The sequence below is a fragment of the Coffea arabica genome, chromosome 4c (assembly GCF_036785885.1).
Source record: "Coffea arabica cultivar ET-39 chromosome 4c, Coffea Arabica ET-39 HiFi, whole genome shotgun sequence".
Classification (NCBI taxonomy): Eukaryota; Viridiplantae; Streptophyta; class Magnoliopsida; order Gentianales; family Rubiaceae; genus Coffea; species Coffea arabica.
In genome coordinates this window covers 30,403,052-30,412,622 of record NC_092316.1, presented here as the reverse complement: position 1 = coordinate 30,412,622, position 9,571 = coordinate 30,403,052, and the positions used below count along the sequence as shown (strand labels likewise).

Below are 9,571 nucleotides of genomic sequence, written 5' to 3'. Positions count from 1 at the left end.
CAGTCATGAATGACCCAAAAAAAATGAGACATGAAAACCAGACATTGATCAAACATGAACTCAGAAATCTGGTGAGAACCATCAAGAGTAAAAAACAAATCATGACTGGCTGCTATAAGCATGAAAGGTTGCAGCAAAAAAAATGAGAAAAAGAAAAGGCCCTGCGTCGGCATACATATCTTTGTTGCAGCAGTAGATTTTATGCCCAAACTTCAACAAAATGAAGACCGACCCATGAAACCACATTATCAAGCATTGATTTCAACCCACAATCGTAAAATCTTTGAATTCAAGCACAAAAATTTAGAAACAAAGATGCAAACTTTCGGCAAGAATTTTTTTACGTTTTCTTTTTTTATCCGAAGCATACATATGGTCATGAACTTGAAACAATGAACCACGACACATCCTTATAGAAGATCTATATTTCTGCAACAAAAAAAAAAAAAAAAAAACCAAATCCAAACCCATCCCATCTTCTACCAGATGTACAATCGATAACGTACAGGGAGGAAAACATAAACAGGCATCACAGCAAAGGTTTCGATACTTTCTGAAATGAATCCTATATCTATGAGGCAGAATATATAAAAAAAAATGATGAAAGCATTACCTTTGGCCCTTCTAAAAGGCAAAGTACGACAGGAGGTGATCGGAAGAGCGGGTCACTGCAACGTTCCTCCACTGATGGATGATTCCAGAAAACGTTGGGCTGCTTCTTTTCTCTTAATTTTCTCTGATTCTCCCAGGTTTTCCTTTCCTTTTTTATGATTTTTCATTTTCATTTTTCTTTCAAGAAAGCATTGAATAAAAACAAAATGACTAAAACATATTTTTGATGTTTTCCTTTTCTTTTTTCTAAAAACTCTATGCTAATTTTAAACTTAAAAGCTAAAACTAAAAACTAAAACTAAAAGTAAATAAGAATAAATAGCAAATGAAATAGGTCAACTAAAAGGGTGGAAATGAATAAAACTAAAATATCATAACAACTAATAGTGCAAAACACACAATAACGAACTAAAATGCAAGCAATCTAAAATGAAAATCATGAAATAGATGCTACATAAAATTATTCAAAATTTGGTGTCTACAGTTTGCCCCTCTTTGTCTGAGTTTTGAAAAAACTTGAGACAAAGAAGTAGACACCAAATACTTACCTGTGTTATTGGGCTGCAAAAGATTCCAACGAACAGGAATTCTAATACGGGACTGACCCGAACATGAAAAATAAAACGGGACTGACCCGAACCAGAATTGAAAACGGGACTGGCCCGAACCAGAATTGAAAACGGGACTGTCCCGAACAGATATTTAAACGGGACTGACCCGAACAGAATTTAAACGGGACTGACCCGAACAGGAATTTAAACGGGACTGACCCGAACAAGAATTTAAACGGGACTGACCCGAACAGAATTTAAACGGAACTGACCCGAACAGGAATTTAAACGGGACTGACCCGAATTTAAACGGGACTGACCCGAACAGGAATTTAAACGGGACTGACCCGAACAGAATTTAAACGGGACTGACCCGAACAGAATTTAAACGGGACTGACCCAAACAGGAATTTAAACGGGACTGACCCGAACAGGAATTTAAACGGGACTGACCCGAACAGAAATTTAAACGGGACTGACCCGAACAGAATTTAAACGGGACTGACCCGAACAGAATTTAAACGGGACTGACCCGAACAGAAATTTAAACGGGACTGACCCGAACAGAATTTAAACGGGACTGACCCGAACAGGAATTTAAACGGGACTGACCCGAACAGAATTTAAACGGGACTGACCCGAACAGGAATTTAAACGGGACTGCACTGGGAAAGTTCAAACAATGAATTGAGTTTTTTTATCAAGAGGGAAATTTGGATTTTTGTGATTGAAGCGAGAGCTGATGTTGTTTCTTATGATCGAGTTTCGCCAATAACATCGATCCTTGCTTACTGGGAAGCTTTGTCTGTCATTGATTTAGGCGCCCGAAGAGAGTGGTTGCTTTTGTTTGTAAATGCAACATTCCTGCAAGAAAAGAAGAAACAATGGACCTGCCACCATTATTTGATCCGGTTCGCCTTGAGAATCGTGTAAACATGAGTCCTGTGATGCTTGTACTTCGGCTTGGCGGCATCTGCCTTAGTCGAACTTGAAACCTTTCAAACTCTGAGACTGATAAAATACGGATTTACCACGTCACCCAATCCAGGTGGTAGCTTTGTTGTATGTTACTCCCTGTAACTGATGATTGACTCCCCTATTTTCGCGCAAACCTTTGGGTTTATCATTCATTTGAATTCAATGGTGAAAGAATGATGCATGAAAATTTATCATATAACAATCGATGTATATGCAAGATTATTTCCTATGTCAGGCAAAGATGAGCATGCAAAAGAATGTAGACAATCATAAGCAGTCATACACAAATAATTGAGAACAACCCAAAAGGTTCAAAAAGATACATTTTGCAAAAGAATATTTGTAAAGAACAATACAAATTTAGCCAACGAATATCATATTCGAGACTTCGGATATTTTCTCTTCGGAATCCGATATTGGCAGAAGTATCACAAATATGAGGGAAAGTCCAAATGAACCAGGTCACCAGCTGTTCCTCCCCGCGCTTGTCTGTTGTGAAAAACCCGCCTTGGCGCCCTTTCGGGTTTTCACCAAGGTTGCCCCTACCCTTTTTGTTTTTGCTTTTTCTTTTTCTTTTTGATTTTTTTTTTTTTTTTTTTTTTACAAGGCGCCCTTTCGGGTTTTCACCTAAAGAATAAAGACACGTCTCGACCATGATCGACTCAGAAATATGAGTTAAAGGTTTCAGGCATCAGTAAAATGCACTTCCCTTGTAGATTAGGCGAAGGCATTACGGACATCACTTGCCAGTTGATTATCAAATTTTGCTAATAGAAATGCGACAAATGACGGAAGCCAGGACTTTGGGTTTTGTAATGAGGTCAGGTGGGGTGTTTTTCCAGAAAGGTTAAGGCTTGAAAGCAAATTCGATGCCAAGGGTAAAATAAACTGAGATTGCCCTATTTTGAAATCATTTCCGATTTTGAACGAAACCGGGGAAAATTTGCCCCAGTTTGATCGGATTTTCACTCTTTGCATTTTCTTCATTGCATTTTCCTCACTCTTGCATTTTTCTTTGAAAACTAAATTTGCCCCAGTGTGGGGTTCTTTTCCCTTTCTTTTGCTCATCTCTCTTTCAAAATTAAAATTTTGCCCCAGTGTGGGGTTTGCAATTCTCAGGGGTTATCAAACGAAATTTGTCAATTCTGATGGCTCAAAGGGGACAAGTAGAGATAAAATATTTTTTAAGTGTAAAAGAAGATGGCCTGACTTGCATTTCGCCATTTGCATGAATTTCTAAAGAAAATTTGCATGATCAAATGAAAAACTTTTTGCACATATCTGAGTTGATGGGTTGAGGGAATGTCCGTCCATCCATTTCTGCTAAAATAAGGGCTCCGCCAGGTAATACCTTTTGGACAATGAACGGCCCTTGCCAGTTTGGAGCGAATTTGCCCTTAGCTTCATCTTGCATCGACAAAATTCGCTTTAGCACTTTGTCACCTTCTTCGAATGCACGCCGATGGACCTTTTTGTTGTAAGCTCGGGCCACCCGTTTCTGATAGCACTGACCATGACAGATAGCGTTGAATCGCCTTTCATCGATCAACGTCAATTGCTCATGGCGCTGCTTTATCCAGTCAGCCTCCTCCAATTTAGCCTCCATAAGGATTCGCAACGAAGGAATTTCAACTTCGGCTGGTAATACAGCTTCCATTCCATACATCAGTGAATATGGCGTTGCCCCAGTCGATGTCCGGATAGAAGTCCGATACGCCATTAGTGCATAAGGCAACTTGTCATGCCAATCGCGATGCCTTTCAGTCATTTTGCGGATAATCTTTTTCAAATTCTTGTTCGCGGCTTCTACGGCTCCATTCATCTGAGGCCTATAAATGGCGGAGTTGTGGTGTCTGATCTTGAATTGCTCGCATAGTCCATCCACCATGTCATTGTTCAGATTCTTGGCATTGTCAGTGATAAGCGTTTCAGGCACCCCAAATCGACAGATGATGTGATCTCTCAAGAAATTGGCAACTACCTTCTTCGTAACATGTTTAAACGATTCCGCTTCAACCCACTTGGTGAAGTACTCGATCGCCACCAATATAAATCGATGTCCATTTGAAGCAGGAGGATCGATTGTACCAATCACGTCCATACCCCACATTGAACAGGGCCACGGGGCGGTCATGCTATGCAACTCAGTGGGTGGAGCGCGTATAATGTCACCGTGCATTTGGCATTTTATACATCTCCGGACAAAGTCTATACAATCATGCTCCATAGTAAGCCAGAAGTATCCGGTTCTCATGATTTTCTTCGCTAGCAAATGGCCATTCATGTGAGGTCCACAAACGCCACTATGCACTTCTTTCATTATATATTGAGCTTCATCCTCATCAATGCACCTTAAAAGGTTTAAATCCGAAGTTCTTTTGTACAATACTTCACCATTTAAGAAAAATTTGGAAGCCATTCTACGCAGAAAACTCTTGTCTTTTGTACCAGCATGCAGAGGGTAAGACCCAGTTTTAAGAAACTCCTTAAGATCATTATACCAAGGAACTTTGTCGAAGGACTTGTCTACAACCCAACAGTGAGCAGGTTTATCCTGAAGTTGGATCTGGATTGGTTCAATTTTCAATTCATCTGGATACTGGATCATGGAGGCTAAGGTGGCCAAAGCATCAGCAAATGTGTTTCGGGCTCGCGGGAGGTGTCTGAACTCCAAATTTTGAAATTGCTTGGCCAAAGTGAGCAAACTACAATGGTAAGGTAAAATTTTTGAATCTTTAGTTATCCACTGCTTCAAAGTTTGGTGCACGAGCAAGTCTGAGTCACTGAAAGCTACCAACTCCTTGATTTCCATTTCTAAAGCCATTTTGAGACCAAAAATGCAGGCTTCATACTCAGCCATGTTGTTTGTGCAAGCAAATTGCAATTTGGCAGCGGCAGGGTAGTGTTTTCCTTCAGGTGAAACCAGAACAGCTCCAATTCCAGCTCCTAGAGAATTTGAAGCTCCATCGAAGAAAAGCCTCCATTCAGGGCTCTGCTCACTTATATCGTCCGTGGCGCCTACAAATAAGATCTTTTCATCAGGGAAATAGGTGTGAAGTGGCTGATAATCATTGTCCCTTGGATTTTCCGCCAGATGATCAGCTATAGCTTGCCCCTTGACGGCCTTCTGTGAAGTGAAAATAATATCGAACTCTGAGAGGATTATTTGCCACTTAGCTAGACGTCCAGTTAGCATCGGCTTTTCCAGGAGATACTTCAAAGGATCAGATCGAGAAATAAGATAAGTGGTATGGCTCAACAGGTAATGTCTCAGCTTTTGAGCCGCCCAAGCCAACGCACAGCAGCTCTTCTCAATGAACGAATAATTAGCCTCGTACTGCGTGAACTTCTTGCTTAGATAGTAAATGGCTTGCTCCTTCCTTCCAGAGTCATCGTGTTGCCCCAGAACACACCCTACGGCTCCGTCGAGCACAGACAAGTACATGATCAGCGGTCGGCCCGGTTCGGGTGGCACCAGGACCGGAGGCTGCAGCAAATAATCTTTAATCTTGTCAAACGCCTGTTGACACTCCTCATTCCAGTACAACGGCACATTCTTTCTTAATAATTTGAACAACGGCTCACATGTGGCCGTTAACTGGGCAATGAATCTCCCAATAAAGTTGATCTTTCCTAAGAAGCTTTTCACGTCTTTCTGAGTCTTTGGCACTGGCATATCTCGAATCGCCTTGATTTTTACTGGATCTATCTCTATGCCTCTCTTGCTCACGATGAAACCCAACAATTTACCAGCTGGTGCCCCAAAGGCGCATTTCGCAGGATTTAGCTTTAAATTGTACTTCCGCAACCTCTCGAATAATTTCTTCAGATCAATCAAGTGGTCCTCTGCCCTTTTAGACTTGATTATAATATCATCCACGTAGACCTCCATCTCCCGGTGGATCATATCATGAAATAGGGTTGTCATGGTCCTCTGATATGTTGCTCCAGCATTCTTTAAACCGAAAGGCATGACTCGGTAGCAAAAGGTACCCCAAGGGGTAATGAAAGCAGTCTTCTCCCTATCCTCCTCTGCCATCAAAATTTGGTGGTAGCCAGCAAAACAATCGCAAAAGGTTTCAATCTCATGTCCGGCAGTATTGTCTAAGAGAATGTGAATATTTGGTAGAGGGAAATCATCTTTAGGACTGGCTTTATTAAGGTCTCTATAGTCAACACAAACTCTCACCTCTCCACTCTTTTTTGGAACAGGGACTGGGTTTGAAAGCCAAATTGGGTAATGGGAAACAATGATAATGTTGGTTTTGAGTTGTTTTTCAATTTGCTCTTTTATTTTGAGGCTCATATCTGGTTTAAATTTTCGGGGTTTTTGTTTTACGGGTGGAAAAGAAGGGTCTGTGGGTAACCTATGCACCACCACATCAGTTGAAATGCCAGTCATATCATCATAGGACCACGCAAATACATCCTGGAACATGGTCAAGAATTCAAGCATCTCCTTTTTCTGGCTCTTATTCAAATGAATACTAATCTGCACCTCCTTAACTTCATCCTTAGTTCCAATGTTAATCTTTTCTGTTTCTTCCAGGTTCGGTTTCGGTTTTTCCTCATATTGTTCAAGATCCTTTGCAAACGAATCGGATACTTCCTCATTATCACTCTCGCTTTGGAGCTCGGATTCACAGACTTCCAAATCGTGAGTGATATAGAGATTGCCATTATCGAATTCCAGAATTGTGATATCCAAAGGATCAAATAATTTTATTTTTGGCCATCTGAAAGAATTAACGAATGTGGGATAATAAGCAAACAAACTCACAACCAACAAATGGACAAGCAATATGAATATAAACAAGCGAATAAACAACACAACAATGACAAGAACAACTTGTGCATTTTCATAAAACCTTTGATTGAAAGCAAATGGAAATGAAAACTTAACAATATTTACATGCGCAGACGTTAGTCAAAAAGGAAATTGTTTTCATTGGCTATTTACAGATGCAAAGGTATTTTCATGAATTCACATGAATGATAAACCCCTTTCATTTTACCGAAACTCCTTCCGAACGGGCAGGGACTCGGCTGTCCAATTGGGAATTGATCCTTCGGGAATGTCAGGAAATTCAGCTTCGCCTGGAACAATATCTTCAAATGTTGCCCCAACGAACAATTGGGCCAAACTTGCTTCAATTTCGTCAACTGGGTTGATTTCTGACATGATTACCTCAGCCGGTCGTGGGAAAGTATAATGCAGGGGTGGAATGTCAAGAACCCTTTGCCTTCCTTCTTTCTCCGCTTTCTTGCGCTCCTTCATCTCTCTGATGTCCTTAGCAGTCGGTCGGAAACCCAAACCAAACGAATCCTTTTTCTCAATAATCTCCACTGGCTTCAGAATCCCTTGCAAATCTCGTCCCAGCCCTTTGTCAAATTCATAGCCTCCACGGATCATTTCTTTGGCCATCATGACACTGGCCTTTGGTAAAGCTCGCTCCTCGTTTGTGATCCAACTTACAGAGACGATGTCAGCCGTGCTATGAGGAGTCATGGTAACATTGCGGCTTCCATCCTCTTTTGACCCAGAATCGGTGACTACAAGGCAATCTTCTTCGGCAAATATAGTTATCAGCTTGTCATTTACTACAAACTTCAGCAACTGATGCAATGAAGACGGCACAGCCCCAGACTTATGAATCCACGGCCTTCCAAGTAGAACATTGTAAACACTAAGAAAGTGCATGACTTGGCAGGTTATTTGAAACTGGGCGGGCCCTATCTCGATGACTAAATCCACTTCTCCTATTGGCTCTCTTTGCGCTCCATCAAAACCTCGAATTATAGTCCCTGAAGGCCTCAGCTTTATGTCTTGCAACCCTAGCTTTTCCAAGGTGCTCCAAGGACAGATATTAAGTGCAGAGCCATTGTCAATCAATACCTTCGGCAGCATTTTCCCATTGCACCTCACAACTATGTATAGGGCCTTGTTATGTCCAATACCCTCCACCGGCAATTCATCGTCAGAAAAAGTAATTTGTTTGGTGAATAACACACTTCCAACTACATGTGAGAAATTATCAACAGAAATGTCCCTAGGGATTTGAGCTTTAGTCAATACTTCGATCAGCGCGTCCCTATGCACGTCTGAAGAAAAGAGTAGTTCCAACATGGATATCTGGGCAGGCGACTTGCTCAGCTTCTCAACTACATTGTACTCACTTCTCTGAAGCCTCTTAAGGAAATCCAAGGCTTCTTTCTCAGTGATTGTTGGTTTAACGGGCGGCTCGGAGTTGTTTACTTGAATCGGAACGGCGGCTTCAAATGGACTTGCAATCTTCCCCGATCTGGTGACCGCTGACACTTCTTCCTTTGCAATTATTTTTTTCCCAATCTGTATGACAGGTTCATCATAGTTCCACGGTACTTGTTGCAGGCTCAGGACAGGTTCCTGCTTCGGAATTCAACGACTATTGGCTCCAAAGCCGCACTCTCAGCTGGCGTGAGATCCAAAATAAAGGGCTTTTCGTCCTCTTCAAATGGCAGTTCTATGACAAAGGGTTGGTCTGTGACCCCAAACACTTCAGCTTCCCTTGCCAATTCTCTGACTGGTTCCACATACTCCGTATCATCCAGAATAACCCCAATAATATTGGCATGTTCCGGTAAAGGGTTCCTATTTACGTTCGGTCCTTGCGCATCCCTTTTCCGGATTACAATCTCCCCGGCTTCAACCATATCTTGGATTTTATGTTTAAGCGCCTTGCAATCAAAGGTGGCATGTCCGGGGGCCCCAGAATGATAAGCACAGACAGCTTGTGGATTATACCACGCGGGCATGCCATATGGGTAGGTAGGAGGGGGCACCGTACCAATTTTCCCAGCAGCCTTTAATTGTTCATACAATTGATCCAGAGGCCTGCCTAGGTTGGTAAATGTACGGCCAGGGGGTCTGTTGTAAGGTTCAGAAGGTTGAGGGTGGTTGTGAACAGGTCTATTTGGAGGCGGGAATCTTGGGTTATATGGAGGGCGTGGTCGGTTTTGGGGTGGATTTGGTTGAGAAATTTGAAAAGGGGCTGAAGGTGGGTTTGAATAGCTTGGGCGAGGTCGAGGGTGGTGGATGTTGGTAGTATATACAGGGTGCGGATTTGAGTAGTAAGGGTAATGGGGTTGGTAGATTGGGTTGTGTTGGTATCGGGGTCTAGGTGAAGGGTTTTGATTCCAAATAAAGGTTGCGTCCCCCTCTTTCTTTTTGAACGGCGGCTTCTTCACATTGCTTCCTTGCCCTTGTTGTAAAGCATCCAACTGAGATTTCAGGGCAGAGACATTGACAATCTTCCCGGCTCTCACAAAGTCGTCAAACTCTTCCAATTTATTCACAATTGCAGCAAAAGAACAACCAGTCATACGGAAAATTTCTTCGAAATATGGAGGATCATGCGCCTTTATGAATGTGCGAATAATTTCATCCTCAG

General features: G+C 42.0%; 1 protein-coding gene across 1 annotated transcript; it reads right to left on the bottom strand.

The window, feature by feature from the left end:
- Positions 1-7,086: 7,086 nt before the first annotated feature.
- On the bottom strand, positions 7,087-8,936 carry LOC113722282 (uncharacterized). Its single transcript, XM_072044905.1, has 3 exons — positions 8,565-8,936; positions 7,184-8,490; positions 7,087-7,093 (listed from the first exon to the last, which is right to left on the bottom strand). Exons 1-3 carry the CDS (start codon positions 8,934-8,936, stop codon positions 7,087-7,089), a joined length of 1,686 nt encoding a protein of 561 aa, XP_071901006.1.
- Between the last annotated feature and the right edge of the window lie 635 nt (positions 8,937-9,571).